Below are 18,543 nucleotides of genomic sequence, written 5' to 3'. Positions count from 1 at the left end.
TAGAACTCTCGGTAACATGATCCGAGCGCTTGAACCAGAGGCATAAATCAACTGGCCGAGGCGTTTGCAAACTCTGACGTTCATGTACAATAGCACAGCGCATGAGTCAACTGGCTATGCACCTTTCTATCTGATGTTCGGGCGTACTCCTCGTCTCCCTGTCGATATACTCTTCCGGACAGTCCTGAATGATCCAGCTGTGGTCAGCTACGACAAGTATGTGATGTCTCTCACGAAGGATCTGAGAGAAGCTATGGTCATAGCCCAGGAACATGTCATAAAAGAACAGCACCGTCACACAGAGCTCTACAACAGACGAGTGAAAGGGCCCACCATTGACGTCGGAGACCGTGTGCTGTTGGCGAACAAGAGAGAGAGAGGAAAGAGAAAGGTGGCTGACCGTTGGGAGTCTACTGTATACACTGTGGTGGATAGGAACTCTGAGACTCACACATATAGGATACAAGACACTGTCACTGGACGAGAGAAGGTAGTCCACCGTAATCTATTGATGTTGGTGAACTTTCTGCCGGTGTATGATACGAGTGTGATCTCTGACCCAGTTTCATCCCTGTCTGCTGTTCATACATCAAGTGACATGTCCGTGTCGGAAGTGGAACAGGATTCCTTGCCTGGGGAAGTGAGTAGAGGAACCGGGTTCGAGTCGGAGAGAGTGGATTCCTGTCCTGGGAGTGAGGGAGGGGAGGTTGAAGACATGGAGTATGGGGGAAGAGCTGTTCGGGAGAGGGATGTTCCCTTGACTGTCCCAGAGCCCACGGATCCCAAGGGAAGAACCCTAGAGTGGGTCACCCAGTTACCATTCCCTGACCACTCACGGACAGAGGCTACTAACACTGTAGTGTCTTCAGTCTCGTTTGCCCCTCAGAGGGTCCCCGAGCAGATGGCTGAGGAGCAAATGGTAGATCAGTCCATTAACTCTGATTCTAGATTTGTGGTTAGCGCTGATGATTGTACTGATGTTTCTGGTAACACAAATCAGACAGATGATGCTAGTGACACACAGCGTACTGACACTCTAGCTTCTGCCACACAGTGTGAACATCCTAGTACAGTCACACAGGTCAAGTCCAAGTTTGGTCGCCTTATCAAACCAGTTGACAGATTGATTTATACTATGTCAGGACAATACATTATCCAAGACACTAAGTCAAACATTCGAGCTGTTTGTAGGTCAGTGTTCCAGGCTTTCCACAGTTAGATAAGCCGAAGCTCAGTTCAGTGCATGTATACACTGTGCACACTGACATCCTATGACATATAGGTTTGTTCGTTATTCTGATTGTTTTATAAGAGGTTGTGGCCTCTTGAAGGCTAGTAATACACAGTGAAAAAAGGGTCTTGTGGGGTGTAGAACGCATCCTACCGCCAGTAGTTGGTTGGAGAGATAGTTTACCTCTCTTTCCACTTCATCCTTATAGGATACTTTTCAAGTTGGCTGTCCTGTCCTTTGGTGGCCCTATGTAATAGTGTAAAAAGTAAAAAGTAGTATTTAAATGTATAGTTGCTGCTCAAGGTTGGCGAAATTCAGGGGAGGTGGGTGTAACAGAGTTGGGAATGTATGTTTAGTTGTGGTGAATGTAGATGAGTTTCGCCGTGCTTGAGCAGCCCTGGTTGTTGTTGGAGCCCCCTTTGGAGTTTGGGTGTACTGCAGGTCTGCGCGTTCTTTTGTCCTTCTGTTGTTGCCATACTTACGGTGGTACCAGAATATGGCTGCCATCTGAATAGGTATGTGCGCGATGTAAAATGCTCCTCGTATTTTATTATTTGTGTGGAGAATCTTGTAATGTAAGGTGAAAATGTTGGTGTAGTACTGTGCTGTTTGTTTTTACATATATTGTGATGATTTCTGTATAGTTTCGTCCACGGATTGTATGTTTGTGAACATTTATTGTATGTTATTTTGAATGCGCAGATTCACAAGAGTTGCAGACCAGAGGAAGATTTGTGTTTTATATGTCTTCCATGCAGGTATGTTGCTCCACATGTTGGTTGTAATTGTTATTTGTAATGTTTGAGGGAAATTTGTGTTCTTTCTGTAAACAAATTATCCTGATGTGAAATATACATACACGGTGGGACAACCAGAATATGGCTGCCATCTGAATAGATTCACAAGAGTTGCAGACCAGAGGAAGATTTGTGTTTTATATGTCTTCCATGCAGATCAATAAAAAGAATTGGTTGAAAGAAGTTTGCCTGTTTGACCATCGTTACACATACCTGCATTCTTATGAATATGTTGTTTTTGATGAAATACGTGCTTTAGGGAGGGTATTACGTTATTTAACATGATGGCATATATTTACATGTGAATAAAATATTACTAGAAAAGTATTATCATTGTTGTTATTTGTATTTTGTAGCTGTGCAGCCAAAAAGGCTATCGCAAGTAACGTTATTTATACTTATAATATATACTATACTATATATTATATTAGTTTACTCAAAGATCTACGATATCGTTTTTGGCGGCACGGGGTTGCCAGATTTCTAATCTAGCACGACTGAATGACCAGCCAAATTGTACACACGTTGTATATCCACGGTCCACTGTCCATCTGGCAACCCAAAATTAATATCTACTGTAGGCCTACGTGTATGTAATTTACCGGTAACCTGAATGGATGAAATGGATGACGAAAAGCTCATAACTTGTCAACCAGTCAACCTGACATCTTCAATTGTGGATGGAGCAATCATCTATTTTAACGGTTTGACAGTCAAGGGCAATATATGAACATCACCATCAGCTAGCCACTACACCTAGCCCACAGCTGCCACTATACACATTACTAGATCTACGAATTACTGCATGCATGATTTATTCCTGTGTCATGCCACATAGCTACACGGCCCATCTCACATACAAGACGCCTATATTACATAATAATAACAATCGAGCATGTAGGCACAATATTGTAGCGCGAACGCAGGAACATTCGCTGCCGTGTAGTGGTGAGCACCCGGTCTTGCTGACCGCCCCTTGTAGTGGAGTTGTGTGGTGTCCTATGGCCTCGTGTCGGCCCGTATGGTTATGCTGTGGCTCGATATGAGCGTGCTTCTATGTGTGGCTTTATGAGCGTGCTGTGGCTCCAATCAGGGGCGGATTTAGGATTGTAGGAGATCCGGGGCTTAGCCCAGAGGGATAATATAATGTGAAAAATTTGCCATAAAAATTTTTTTGCCTTCAAAAAAAAAAACATTAATTTTGCCTTCAAAAAAATTGCCAGAAAAAATTGCCTTCAACCTTCAACTTACCACCACCTTAAAGCGGACAAAAGAGACTGGCACTGGAGAACACATATACATTCACACCCTTTAATGAAGCAAACTAATTGTGGTGGTTCTGGGCACAGAGGGAGGTCAGCACACGTAGCTCCCCCTGCAGGCCAGAACGCGCCATGTCCCCCACACTAATGCCTTAACTCACTCAAATACAGTCAGCAGCTGGTTGAAGTGATTTCAGATCACTGATCCAGGGAACATGCCTCACATCCATTGAAAGAAGAACATATAAAACAAAAGGGGTATTAAGACTGACCATATCATGATATATAATATATATAATAACTATATCATGTAAAACAATAAAATAAAATGCATCTTATTCTCTTACAGTACATGTGATCCTGGCTGGCACCTCATAAACTTCAGATGTAAAAAACAAACATGAAATGCATCTTATTCTCTTACATGTGATCCTGGCTGGCACCTCTGCTGTCTTTTACTGCTGTGTTCTTCACTCCTTTCTTCTCACCCTGTTTTCATCTCTTCCTCTAGTTGTATCTCCTCCATTCTTTTCCTCACTGTGTTCTCTCTTCCTCACTCATTATACAGACTTTCAAACTATAACTATACAAACTATTAAACATCAACCTTATATCCATTCACGTTTTCTCATTTCTTCTTCAATTTCTTCATTGCACTCCTTTCCAACTGCTATCCCCCCCACCCCTCTCTCCCATCCCCATCTTTTTTTTCTACTTTTCTTGTGGTGGCAAAATAAGGCTGTGCCGACGTGGCTTTAATTGAGCAAACCTGTCAATAATTGTGTCAGGTGTTATGGCATCGAGGTTGTTCTTCTCAATTGACATGATTGCCAGGTCATTGAGCCTGTCTTGGCCCATCGTGCTCCTTAGCCATGTGTGCAGACGGCGTAAGGCGCTGAAGGAGCGTTCACAGCTGCAGCTGCTAACTGGAATTGTCAGGGCCACTTGGAGGACAGCCTTCAGGGTTGGGAACATGTCTCTGTCAAGACTCTGGAACACAGTGGCTATGTCAGGGAATTTATTCTCTTTCTCCAGCGATATCTGGAAGAAACTTCTAGCCACCAGGAGTTCTTCTGGCCTCAGGTTTATTTTGTAATGCCTAGCAAGGCTTTTGAGAGCATCGGAGAGAAAAGTCGCTGAGGTTGGGTTGCAGGCTTGAATGCCTGACATCAGCTCTGCTCCCACATCTGAAAACCGATGGGTGAGTTCCTGTATCATCCTGTCCAGGCACGGATAAAAAAGCTGACCTCTGAAATCACCTGGGGTGGTCAGATTGGAGGTTGCTCCACAGGCTGACTCCACCACAAAACCATCCAATCTTTTTTGTTTCTGCCTGGGACCAACAGGTAGCTGAATGTGATGTTCCTCACATATGGTCATGGCGCTCTTGAAAACATCTTCAGCCCCAGGGTCTGTGCGGAGATCTGTCAAAGTTTTAACAATTGCCATCTTGTACTGCGCTGCTCTGCCCAAGTCCAAACTTTCCCCCTGCAGGTACCGGTGAAGCCCTTCAGTTATCCCGAGGAGTTTGGCAAACATCACAACACAACATGTAGACCGTCTTCGGCTTGCAGAGATTTGACAGGATCCCTTGGGCCGTGGCTGTCTTCATGGTCCTGAGACATGCAAGGATGGCAGGAAGGTTGTTCACAACAGCTTTTACAGACCTCACCTGGCTTGCCCATCGTGTTGTTGAGAGCTGCACTAGTTCAGATGGCTTTAATCCCAGTTGGTTCTGTATTTCTATGAACTTGTTATGATTAACAAGGGATTTGCTGAAAATTGTATACATGTTTTCCAGAAGGTCGAAGAATGCGGCAGCTTCCGGTATGGCTTTGCATGTGTGGCACAGGACTAGGTTGAGCTCATGTGCATAACAGTGTACATACACTGCTTCAGGGTGTCGCTCTCTGAAGCGGGCCTGGACACCCCCCACTGCTCCACTCATCACTGCTGCTCCATCATATGTTTGTGCAACACACATGAGGTCCCCTAGTTTGTGAGACTGCAGCACTGCCTCTATTCCATCTGCAATGGACTTCGCATCAAATTTGTCTAGCTTGTGTAGCCCAAGAAAAGCCTCTCTTGGGGTACCTTCCATTGTGACATAACGAACACAGACTGCCAGCTGCTCTGTGTGGTGATCTCTGGCTTCATCTGCCATCACAGAGTACATCTTGGAGGATGTAATTTCTTTTGTGACATTTTCTGTTATTTCTTGTGCAATGCTGGTAATCATTTCGTTTTGGGACGTATGGGAGAGGTAGGTGGCATTTTTAGAAGGTGTATATTTTTGGAGAAATGGGTCAAATTGTTTGAGGAGTTTCATGCATTCATGGAAGTTGCCTGGATTCTGGCTAGCCTCCCGCTCATCATGCCCACGGAATGGGATGCCTTGCTTCCCTAAAAATGTGGTTACACCCACAATGCGCTGAAGGTATTGGCGCCTCTCCAATATTTCTTCTGCCCCTGCAGTATGCAGCAGCTCAACCACATCCCCATGAGTTCCTGTGCTTTTAAAGCTCTGCCAACATGTCATGCTTGACTTGTGGAGGTCAGTTTTCTCATGCTCACGGAAGGAATCCAAAGCCCTTTTCCAGTTAACAAGTCCAGAGCTACTGAGGAGAGCATCTTTATGGGTGCGAATATTCTGCCTTCCAAACTGCTGACATGGAAAGCAAAATGCAGAGTTTCTGGCTACAGAGTACTCCAGCCATTTAAATTGCTCGAACCAGCTCTTATTAAATGCTCTCTGCTGGGTACCAAATTGTCTGAAGGGGTACTGGGGGAGGCACACCTGCTTAGGGCCACTTTCTTTTGTCCCTAAATCAATAGCAGACAATCCACCTGCTGTCCCTTGTTGCTCTGCTGTCCCTTGCTGCTCCTCCATACATGTAGCTGACTCATCTGTGTGACAAAAATAAAGTCCTCACAGTCAAATCAACTTCAATTTCATGATAGCTCAAATTCACAACAAAAGTTATCTCATGACACTTTTCATATAGAGCAGGACTAGAAACATACTCAAACATTACACCTGTAGATTCACACCTGAAACATCTTTTCTTGGTGGCCTGGCTGATGCAGCTGTATTGGATAGCAGCTGACCTGTATTACAAAATAGACAGTAAACACACACACACACACACACACACACACACACACACACACACACACGTCAGTCACCATCATTTATATTTGTATAGAATTACATAATTGATGGGCTGAGGCTAGTTATGTTACAGTATGTATATCAGGGCAGACTCTGTGCTCACCACTTATATTGTATTTAGAGTCTTGTCCTGTGTTATATGACGATATATTACATGTATTGTTGGCTTGTGTATAGTACTGTGAAATCAAATCCCCCCTGGGACATTAAACAAACTTAGTTAGTTAGCGTTACATCTTAGGATAGATTTGAGTCATGTTCTGTATACATACATACTACCATAAGGGCATACTTAATGTGGTTACTCCATGTTTACTAGCTGTAACATTAACGTTACATCATTATTTTTCACTTGTTACTCAGTCAACCAGAGCAGATATCAAAGACTATCAGCCTGTTATTCACTTTATTTGTATAAGTATTATCCTTTGTTTGATTTCTTACCATGTACCGTAACAGTACCTTGCTATGTTTCATTTTCATTATAACATAACGTTATGTTATGATAGCCAGCTAGCATTAGCAAACCGGAAAAGTAGTGTCAGTGAGTCAGTCACCTTTCTAATAAGATTCACAAACCTGAAACATCATCTATGTCATCACTGCTGGTGACGTCATTGTTGTCAGCTGCTGATACGGCTGCTGCAACAGTTCTTGGCGATTGTTTTTTTGAAAAAAACTTTCGGATATCCATGCTTACAAAGTCAGGCACTGATTGAGAGGCACTGATTGAGATCACTTCTTCTTCAGGGCAGGGCAGGCTACGCAGTACGCAGGCTAATGTCGCGCAGCTGCTGCCTCTCTGTTGGACTCCGGTACTGCACGTTACTCACGATTTTTTTTTTTTTTTTTTTGAAAGTAAAACATTCGGGGCTTTTCAGAAAACATCCGGGGCTTGAGCCCCAGTAGCCACCCCCTAGCGCCGCCACTGGCTCCAATAGAGCGTGCCTTTTTTCTACACTGTTTGTAATGGTAATTAGGGAAAGCAGCTCTAACTTATTGAACTATGCCGTCCTCCGAATCTATGTCCGGCTGATCATCGCCCATAATAATAAAGTGGCTTTTATAATACACCTTTCTGGCTGTGTGTTTTGTGCGCTCCCTCTCCTGACATTTTACCAATACCCCTAAATCAGGGGACCCACAGATTTTATCACAATATGTCCAGTTGTATCTTGTAGAAATTGTGGAAGCAAGGCAAGCAATATTGGTAGAGCCTATTGTAATCAGCCTGCCTGGTCCGACTACGTAACAATAAAGTAACAATTGAGAATGGAATGTTGTGGTGCAACAAAATCTCGCACGCCGTGTGCATTGGGATGAGATGTTTTATGATTTTCTCATAGACTTCAATGGTGTGAGTTGAAAATGGAATTTTGCGGTGCAACAAAATTGCATCGCACGCCGTGTGCATTGCAATCGAATGTTGTCGTGCGTTGGCCTTAATAATCAAATTATGTGGAATGTATATTTTTTAAATCTTGTTATATGTATTAAGATGTACAGTACAGTAACATGAAACTAGAAGACATGTTTTGATGCTGCTTATGATTGCATTCCGTAGTCCCTCTCTGGTCCGTCTCATCAACATCATTTGTTTTGATGTAGCCAAGATCAATGGGAAATGCCTGTTTTTGTGGAAAAGCACATAACAGAGCTGAACATGGATTCTGGATGGACATACTGCATCTAATTTCCTATGGATGTTCAAAGGGGAAAGTGAAATGTGTGGTTACTTTTCCCCAGAAATTGATGTTCTGAAGTCAATGTTGTGCTTGTATGAAAGATATGATTTGAATTCACTATGTTGGCTGATAAGGATAATGGAAGGAAGTTTAGACAGTAAAACTACATATATGTTACCTATGGTTGCCAGCCAATGCCCTCTTACTACTGAGTCAACTCTCTTTATTTGTGACAACCAGACTAGTGCAGAACACAAGAGGCAGATGGAGAGTAAAACCCAAAGCTGGGTGTATTTATTGATTCCGGGGAATAGGGGCAGAGCTTCTATAGTGAAGCAGGCAGATCAGGAGGGTCAGCAAGCAGGGCAGGCAGGTAGAGAGGGCAGGCAGGGCAGGGCAGTGCAGGCAGAGAGGGCAGGCAAGTTCACTCCAAAGTGCTCTTCAGGTAGCTGCTCCCCTCTCACAGGTAGTAGAGGAAGTCATCCAGGTTCATGTTGGGCTCTCTGTGGATGCTCTGTCCCACCAGGAAAGCAAGCTTGTGGGCATACTGGCAGGGTGCAGGCACTCGGATGATCCCCTGAAATAATTGGGGGAGACAAAATCAACGACAATTTATGCATCAAAAAACAACTTGCATGCCTGAAATGGGAAAACCATATGTAAATACAGTATGTTTGATTTCATAACCAATATGGATACATCAGTAGGTTTAAGATGTGTTTCAATGTGAACTACACCCTGTTCATGCCTGCATTTGAATTACTGACCAAGAGAATAGTTTAAGCAGACTTTTACCCTGTAATTTTGTGCATTTGTTGTTTTCATTATTCTAAAGTAGACATATCCACACACAAAGAATCATGTTATAAAACAATCTCTGAGTAAATATATCTCGCTTTGAATGCCCTGATGTTCCAAACTCCCAAGATCCCCCCCTCTCTCCCCGTCACAACAGACCTCACGTTTTGATAGCTATGATGCAGCTGCACACGAAATAATGAAAGTTCGGGTAAACCTCCCCTTTAAAACTACTACTGGTAAGACAACCCAGCATACCTGCCAGTTGAAGTACATGTGGCAGAGTTTGTAGGTCAGTCGCTGCATGTGGTCAGGCTTCAGTCCACTGCTGTCATACACCACATTGTAGTGGGTTGGGGAGACGCGTCCCTGTCTAACAGCTTGGCTGACAATGAAGAAGTCGTACCTGAAAATGGGCGATTGCAACTGTGGCCACCGTTTTAAGACTGGATAAAGCAGACATAGCACATCTCTGAAAAAACAACATATTTTCTGAATTGCGTATTGAATCGATACCATTCTGGGCGGGTGACCTCAGTGTCGATGACTGTTCCAGGGGGTGGGTTGGCCATCTTGCCGCCAATTTGGGCAAAGAACCTGGAGCTGATCCGCTTCTTCACAACCACCACTGTGAGTTTGGGTCTAGGAGGGGAAGAGAGAAAATACGATCAGAATGATTGGTGATTGAATGTGTTAAAGGGAACCCTGGTTATTAAGACACAGTGTTTCCTCTATATGCATTGATTCGTGGCGGGCCGCCACAAATACATTTTCTCCGCCACTAATTGATTCAGGCTGCGCAACGAGAAAGGCAGCGAGGAATTATGATCGGAGAATAGAAAAAGAAAAAGCAGATTTAAGCTAGATTTAGGCCGCTTTCAGACCTACATTTCGTTCCGATTTTGTTCCGATGTTGCAATTAACCTCGTCGGCAACGCGCTTGCAAAGCAATTTTGTGATTGGTCAGAATTTTGCGGATTTCAGGAAATCCCTCTCCTCTCCCTTCGCCCGTCACCGGTCCCTTTAATCCTGTATCCTAATCGAAAATGCAACATCAGCGACGACTGTGGGTTATTGCATTTACTGCTGTTCTCTGGTTCATGTGCTTATACCAGTGCTCAGTATACAAGTATTTTAAATGAACATTCGTAATGTAGTCTCTGATGTTCATGGTCAACTAAATCAGGCTATTTTGTGAAACAAATAATGTTCCCGCAAATGGGTTAACCGAGCAGCCTCGCACCTAACGCTAGCATCGAACTATTCATAGCATAAACGTTGGTAAATGTCATAAACGACACAGTATTGGCAGGGGAAAAGAAGGGGAGTCGAATTTTTATTGACAACGAATGCTGGAAAAACATGCAGCTAAAATTCAGGGAACATTTGGACAATAAGAGACACAAGGTGTGGTCCCATGGTCTAATTACAGGGCAATATGCGCGGGGCAAAAATTATCTATAGCCTCTAAAATCACCATGAACAGAACGGCAGAGGTACGGGTAAGCAGGGCTCATGTCGGTGTCATCAAAGGTAAAAGTTGGTTTTTAGCATTACCTTGCTGTTGGTTGTTTACCGAATGCTCCATCTGACTGTCACACTGTGATTTTACTTGTGTAAACAGTTAATGAGTAACGTTAGACGGTTTTGTGCGTGTACTCTCATGTAGGCTTGCAATACTTTGTATTGATGAGCTGATCTTTCATTGTGACTGTCAGTCGCAAGTTTATATTCTACGGATGTTGTTCAGTGCTGTATGCGCGTTCCCGGTTCCCTGTGTACTTCATCTTCGATGAGCTGATGATCTTTCTCTGTGTGTGTGTGTGTGTGTGTGTGTGTGTGTGTGTCTTGGGCGTATCTGTCAGTCACATGTATATGTTCAGTGCTGTATGCGCGTTCCGCATGTTCTGCTGCAGCTGTAGGATATCTTGGTATTTGATCACCTTCTATATAAAAATCACCGGTTCGTTTTTTTTTTTTTTATGTTGCCACCCTTTAGTTTTTGGTGAAATTACGTCTTTGTTTTGAGCGCCAGTGCGCGTTTCATGCGCGTGCAAATTTTTTTTTTTTACCACTCCGCCAATAATGTGAAAAATCCTAGAGGAAACACTGAAGACATGTAGGCCTTAATACGCTCTAATTGCCATCTCGTACTAAAATATGTTGGTAGAAAGACATGAAAATTTTTGATTATGTTAGAAATCCTCAATTAAGGTGTAGGTCCTTAAGGTCCTCTTACGTGTAGTCCTTTCCCATGGTGCTGATTGAGTCCATGATCTGTGGCACTTCGTAGTTGACCACACTCTGCAGCATCCCGTCCCCCACTCCGTCTCTGTAGATAATGATGCGTGAGGGCAGGCACTGGTTGTGCTTCAGCCAGGCCTTCAGTGCACCTGGGAAAGAGAGCCTGCACTTAGGATACTAGGGATCATTCTCATGCTTCTCTGAGGGATTATGTTGAAAAGAAGACTTGGAAGAGATTGTTACAATGTGGCAGTCAGTGGTCAATTTTGATATGGTATCTTATTTGAAATGCTTTGTTGTTTCATTGAACTTGCCTTGCAGAGCCACTTTCAAGCCATCCATGATCTCCTGACCACGGCTCTGAACCACACACTTGGAGAACCACCTGGAAAACAAGAGGAATCAGTTGGTACTGGCTACCAACATTGGTGGTAAAGAGCACATTCATAACCCAAGGCCATGCTTCTCCATGCTCATCCACATACCTGGACATGCCCTTTTATGAGACTGGCCACCAGAGCTCCAATGGACCTCTTCCCTGCAGCTATGTCGTGGTAGCAGTCAATGCCCACGATCATCAGCTGCTGGAGCTGTGAAACAGAGGCAGGTGAAGTTACACCATACAAAGTTTTGTTTAGCACATGCTTCTATTGAGATACATGGTGTGGAACATAAGATTGTGGATGGAGATCACATAGGTGTGAAATGTGTGGTTGTAGAAATAGAACACGCTGTAGAAATTGTACCTGCACCCATGTGAGGTAGTCAGTCAGATAAATGTTATCCACATTAAAAAGGGAAAGTTTACCCAAAATTCATGTTCATGTGTATTTCTGGTCAATCCATAATGCATACCGTCTCAAACTATCATAATTTCAAAACTTATCATAGCTATCAAAACTCAAAGTCTATGTTTACTTCCTAAAAAAGCCCCAGAGTTAATATAATCTGGAATCGGGAATCTTGAGCAATTTGGAACATCAGGACTGATGACGGCATTCAAAGCGAGATATCTTGACCGTTTATATATATATATCTTCATCGTTTTTAATGTGTCTATTGAATAATGAAAACAACAAATAATAAAATTCCACTTTAAACTTATCATGAGCATTGGTCTGTATGTGCACAGCCTTTTTTTTAATATATTGGGCCCCAACAACATTTGTGACTTTGGGTTTATTTCAATTCACTGTGCGACTTACTGGGATCTCCACACTCCAGAGCTCTCCTCCCATCTTGCAGTTCATCTGCAGGGCAATCTTGGTGGCCACAGTCATGACGACCTGTTGGCGGGAAAGGGTGCGAGCCAACACACACTGGCTGGGGGTGGGACAGTCCACACACAGGTACTTCTTCACACTGTCATACTTATCCTTCCTGTTGCTGGGGAGGATCACCACCACCTGAGGAGGTAACACACATGCTTTAGTCCTCATTCAACACCTAGAGGTGGTTACCTGGACACAGATTAAGACGATTGCTAGACATGTTATGCTCAGAGACTAACCATCTGGGTGGTCTCTGTAACGTTGTGCTGCAGAGACTCCTGGCGGTCCTCGTACTCCACCCTGTACACAGACCAAAACTGTCAAAGCACTGGGACATCTAACCAATGGGACTTCCACTGATACTATGTTCATTTTGAGATAACACCCAAGTATGATTGGCAAAGAATACTCAAGGCTTTGTAAAACACCTGTGGTACAATACTGCAGCTTAAAGTGCTCATTAACTCAAGCTTGGAACCTTAATTCTAGCTGTGCCCATTCACAGCTGGACTCACCGTTGTAATTAACTTAGGTATCATATGTTGCTCCCTGCCACTAGGTGGTGCTATAGCACTGTGTGTGTGTGTGTGCCTCCTTCCAGTCTCCTCCAACCCAGAGTGAGAACTCACATAACAGGCCTCTGCATGCGGATGCCCATGGGTGGGGACACCTTATTTAAGCCGTCCAGGAGGGCGTGGGCTACGTCAGCGTTGCGGTGGGTAAGGAACATGATCCAGTTGTCCAGTGGCCGGCTGCTGATCAGGGGGATCCCCCTCATTTCTTTGGACCAGTCTGCTGCCCAAGCGTTGTACTCGTACTGGAAGACAAAAGAAAAAGGAACAAAAAAGTTTTTGAGTTTGTTGCAATCACAGATTATGACATATAATTATGCATATACATGCAAATACATGACCAGCAAACATTCTTGTTTGGAGCTAGATCAGTACATGTTGCAGTAAAACAGAAATGTTTAGCAAGAGCTTCAAACTGCAGGTAACAAGTACTGTAATAAGCCACACTGGGGAAATAATTTCTGATGTATTCAATACCCAGGGCTTAAAGTGGGAAAAAATCCTGTGCCTGAAACTTTTTCTTGGGGAGGGGGGTCACAGTTTGAGATATTGGGAGAGCGGGTACAGAAGACAGCTTCTTGTCTCAATGTTTAAATGCATTAATACTATTTTATAGTCAATACAAAATATATGTCTCAATGTTAAAATGCATTAATACTTTAAATGAATGTGCAACAATACTATGTGCAATATCACAACCCTTGTGTACATAAGGTTCAGATATAGGAAAAGTTAGGATATTTATAGCATAGCATAGAGTACAGCACAGTGTTTTATTGTATAGTATAGTAGTATAGTAGATAGTGTACATAGCCTTTATTTATGTAAACCAGCTCTTTTCCCTTTTTTATTTTACCCTTGGCCCTCGTGTTTTTAGTCTTTTTCCAAGCACCAGGGGAGCCCCCCCTCCTAAATTTCGTTGTATGGTACCTGTACTGTATTAATGACAATAAAGTCCATTCATTCATTCATTCATACTACTGTTTTATACTCAATACAAAATAAAATAATATATTTAGATGCCTTTAAAAGGCCAAACTGATTGCATCACTTATTAAGCCACTATCACTATAACAATACAGAATAAAATATATACATGTCTTTAAAAGAACAAACTGATTACTTATTAAGCCACTATCACTTATATTCTCCTTCTTGGCACCACGTCCCATAAGGCTTCCCGTCACTACTCAGGGTTTTTCCTGGCTCAAAATGAGGCGGAGGTGGTGGGTCCTTAAACGAGCATCAAACACTTAATTTCTTGCATTCTGGTGAATTGATATGCACCAATTTGTGCCCTTTCTCCATCAATTTATGGTGGAAATTTCATTATATACAGTATGTAAAGGAAAAAACAATATTCAGGCACCAGATGACCATTCAAAATATAATGTAATATAATGCAATATAAGGCTCTCAGGCATTCTGTACTTATGTATTCTCCTTGAGCAGTCAACATCAACTATCAGCTGTTTCGCTAGCAAACACGAAAGCTAACTTATTTGCGAAACAGCGCCCCCGCCACCACGTCGGCGCAATGCCTCAATTGAAATCCACCGAGTGCAGCGCTTGTAGAAAATACGACCGTCAGAGTTTTGTCGAGAGCTGGAGGCGGCTATGACGGAGGCGGCCGCCTCATAGTTCTCTATGCAGGAAAAACCCTGCTACTCTCCTCTATCCATGCCCAGCGCCATTTATTCCTTACTCCTCGTTCTAGTATAGCTGTGTCTTCGCCAGGTTTAAGAAACTTGGCTTCCATTTTAATAGACTCTTACTAAAGTTAGCGAGATAGCGGGCTGCTAAAAGCGAACGTCTCTACAAGCTAACATTACACTCATTCAAACTTCTTAAGGCCCGCCCCACTACTCTGCCTCCGATTGTCTAGAAGTCGTTGGTTGGCTTGAGCAATGTGATTGGTAGGCGGAACTGTCTCTTTGCTGAAGATGACTCTTTAAATTACGATGTAAACAAATAGCATGTGATTTTTTTTTGCTCAAAGTTCCCCCGCGCCGGAAATCCGGCACCGTGCCGGAGAACTTTAAGCCCTGGATTTTAGACAAACAGCCTCCCTAATCCAGCTACACTCACCTGGGGTGCTCTGACCCTGTTTGACACAGGAAGCAAACGACTGCTGGAAGTTCTTGTTCTGCTGGAATGTCACCGGCGTCCCCAGCTTGGTGGCCAGGACCACCTTGGTGCCTTGGGTCACCTGGCTGCTCAGAGAGCCCACCATGACCTTCTGGGTGGCCGGGGTGGTGGGAGTGCCGGTGGAGGGGTTGATGGCACCAGCCTTCTGCTGCTCCAACCGTTTCTAAAACATAAACAGTGATTTAACGAACGAGCAGGTGAAGGACTGCACACAGAATACAAATACTGACTCAAAGTAAGATGATTTTGCATCCTTCAACACAAATTTGCAATGACACTATGAATTTCTATTGGACAGTGTACATTAAGAATGGTTCTACTAAAGAATCATTGACACACAACTGCCAAAGTTAGCCCTTTAGAACTACTCTTTCCCAGCTCCCTGTGTTTTGTGTTTGTGGCCCCCTAGGTTTACACTGAGGGGGGGGGGTGCTATGTTGGGAGTCTAGGTGTCACACCGTAGTGCATGGTGGAAAATTGTCTGATCTTCCCACCTGCTGAGAAGCCAATCTCTGTTGCTTTAGCTGAATTTCCAATTGGGCCTTGACCTCCTCTGCTGTCTTCAGAGCACTACTAACCTTAACCTGGTCTGCCGCCTGGGCCTTCTCCCTCTCAACCCTGCATCAGGAAAGAGGAAAAGGTTAGAAGGCAACTGACATTCAGTGGGTTACAGTTAAAAGACCACACAACCGGTGTCTCACATTAACTCTAGCTCCAGCCCAAGGCTGAACCAACATCTCCTCACCTTTCTGAAAAGGCTCTGATCTCCCAAAGGTCCAGTTCCTCCTCAGAGAGCCACGTCTCCATGACGATAGGCCCAGTCTGCTTGGCTGGCTCAGGCTTCTTGGGCCTCAGAGCGCTGGACCTCAGGCCTTTCCTCTGGGGAGTGTGAGCCTCTGCTCAAGACAAAAAAGAGAATAGGGAATTGGGAAAGAGATATACAACCCCACAAAAAGATAGAAGACTTTGATGCCATATGCCTTCACTTTAATGAGTAGATAGAGAACAACAGTAACTCCATTGGTACTGTGTCTCACGTTGCTTGGGTAGGCATTAGCCTGGACAGGTGCTTTATCTAACTTGAGAGAGGACACTAGATGGGAATAAGGAACAAGCTGACCGAGGCACGGCAAAGCTTCCAAGATTCATGAGGCCACTGTAGGGACCGGAACAGCGGGATCCTGGGCGAATTTGAAGATGCCGTGTGTTTTCTCTTTTTTACCTTTGGGAGTGTCGGGAACGCCGAGGGACAGATGATTTTCCTGATGCAGCATTCCGACCGGATGCCGTACGCTCCCACGTCTCGCCGTTTGATGATCTCCGTGGTTGTGATCTCAGTGTCTGAGGTTTCTAGGGAGAGAATCAGATAGATCTGAGCATCTGCACATACCAATGACTCTCATCTTCAAAATGGACACTGCTTCATAGGCATGCATGGGCTACTAAACCACAGGACAACCACACAAGCGTATCTGATCAGTTACTGACGCTCTAGTGTTTCTAGTAATCATCACCTCATTACGTATATATATTACTGCCACTGTCTGCATTGTGGTTGGTAAGCTAAGCTTATGATTAAAAGGATATGACATTGATTCAGTGTCCTTGCACAAGGAGAGTGCGGGGGGGGGGAAGAGAGGTACAGAGGCAGAAACAGGAGGGGGAGGACAGAAAGAGAGAGGGAGTGAGAGGAAGATGAAATAGCTGTGCACTCACCTGTGCGGGTGGTCCCCACAGCAGCGGAGGGCTTGACTGCCATGTCATCCCACCTCAGGCAGGCCCACAGCAGCCGCAGCATCAGGCTCACCCCTGCCAGAGACTTGACAGTCTGGACACGGTACCTGCAGGGGGGGACACGGTGTGACTCATTGACCCATTAGGTGTGACTCGACCAAAATCACCCATCACCAGACAGAGACACAGAGAGACATGGTTCTCCTAAATGGTTTCAGTTCTTACTGTCGTGGCAATTTCACCCACCTCCATGTGATTCCATAGGTGGGTCTGGGGGAGGGATAGGGCCAGATGTCCAGGGCAGGCTTGGCGTTGTAATTGAAGATGGGCACCTCTCTCCTCGCCAGTTTCTTCAGGTCGTCGTTGGGCAGGACGAAGATGCTCTTCTTGCTGCTCTTGGTGACAAACTTGCGGTACGAGGGGAGGGCCGTGCCCGAGCGGGTCTTCTTGGAGCGGACGTACTTGAGCAGTGTGACCCTGTCTCTGGTGGAGTACCCTTTGCTGACCGTCATGGAGGTCACCGTAGACCCGGAGGGGCCCGACTTGGTGTCCGTCACCGTCGCCGTGACAACGGTCTTGGTCTCCTGGGAGACGGCTGCTCTGCCGACGGTGGCCGTGGTGACGGTGGTCGTGGTCATGGTGGTGAGGGTGGAGACGGCGCTGCTCCCTGCGGTAGACACCACTGGGGCAGGCTTACTGCTGCTGGACACCTCCGCTATCTGCACCGTCCGTGACTCTGTGGTCACACTACTGGTGGTGGTGGTGGTCGTGGTCACCTGGGTGATGGTCTTTAGAGCACCGGCATTACTACTACTACTGCTGTTCTCTGTGGTGTCATTACTCAGACTAGAATCTTCCGTAGACAGGATAGGGGACGGGGTGAGCTTATTGGCTGCTGTCTCTCCTGTCTCCATGGGCTCGGTCTTGGTGCGGTTGGTTACCGTGGGGACACCAGCGGTTGGAGCTAAACATGATGAGGTGACAGTGGAATCAACTGTCCCAGCAAAGTTATTCTCTAGCCTGGGCATCTTCAAAGGCGGCAAGTAGTCAGAGTCGGACAAAGCGGGGCTTGTGGGTAATGTAGTACTGTTGACCATTAGCCCCTCCTGAGAGAGGTTACCGTTCATGAGTGACTTTACAGGGTCCTTCTGCGGCAGTACTTTGATCTCACCCTCTAGAGTCTGGAGCATCGTCTTGGGGTCGACTTTGTTGGCCAAGTCTAAGTGCATCTTTGAGTCTATAGAAGCCTTGGTGTCAGCCGCATCTTTCCCGTTAACCTGCACCGGATGGGTTCTGGTTTGGTCTACATCCACGCTCTCCCTCTTGGTCTGTCCATTGCCCTGCTCGGTCTCCTCATACCCATGCTTCTTACCGTTCTCCCCTTCTATCGTTACCTCCGGTTTGAAAGATTTTTCGGCACTTATGACAGACTCTACTGGGGTTTTATCAGATGTTGAATTTGCTTTGCTACTGACGTCGATGCTTTTCTGAGACCCTCCGTTAAGTTCTGTTTGGGGTATTACACCCCCGCCGTTTCCCTGAACGCTCTCTGATGGTTGGCCGTCGCCCCTGTGCTGACGTTGGGGTGAGCAGCATCCTTCTGCTCTCTGCAGTAAGAAAGGTATGAGA

The 18,543-nt window shown here is 44.9% G+C and overlaps 1 protein-coding gene across 1 annotated transcript in view; it reads right to left on the bottom strand.

Moving 5' to 3' along the window:
• LOC308150254 (uncharacterized protein) overlaps positions 1-18,543 on the bottom strand; it is a gene marked incomplete at both ends in the record, with an annotated part of 95,890 nt that overhangs the window by 13,615 nt on the left and 63,732 nt on the right. Inside the window, 15 exon segments of the mRNA XM_080523105.1 lie at positions 9,204-9,351; positions 9,462-9,587; positions 11,185-11,338; positions 11,504-11,574; positions 11,685-11,779; positions 12,395-12,595; positions 12,700-12,760; positions 13,090-13,277; positions 15,146-15,343; positions 15,675-15,798; positions 15,926-16,076; positions 16,403-16,426; positions 16,429-16,530; positions 16,897-17,021; positions 17,161-18,521. Coding sequence (XP_080379231.1) covers positions 9,204-9,351; positions 9,462-9,587; positions 11,185-11,338; positions 11,504-11,574; positions 11,685-11,779; positions 12,395-12,595; positions 12,700-12,760; positions 13,090-13,277; positions 15,146-15,343; positions 15,675-15,798; positions 15,926-16,076; positions 16,403-16,426; positions 16,429-16,530; positions 16,897-17,021; positions 17,161-18,521 — 3,129 coding nt within the window.

Source organism: Nansenia antarctica (genome assembly GCF_963989245.1).
Source record: "Nansenia antarctica genome assembly, chromosome: 2".
Taxonomy (NCBI): Eukaryota; Metazoa; Chordata; class Actinopteri; order Argentiniformes; family Microstomatidae; genus Nansenia; species Nansenia antarctica.
This window is presented reverse-complemented; position numbering and strand designations above follow the sequence as displayed.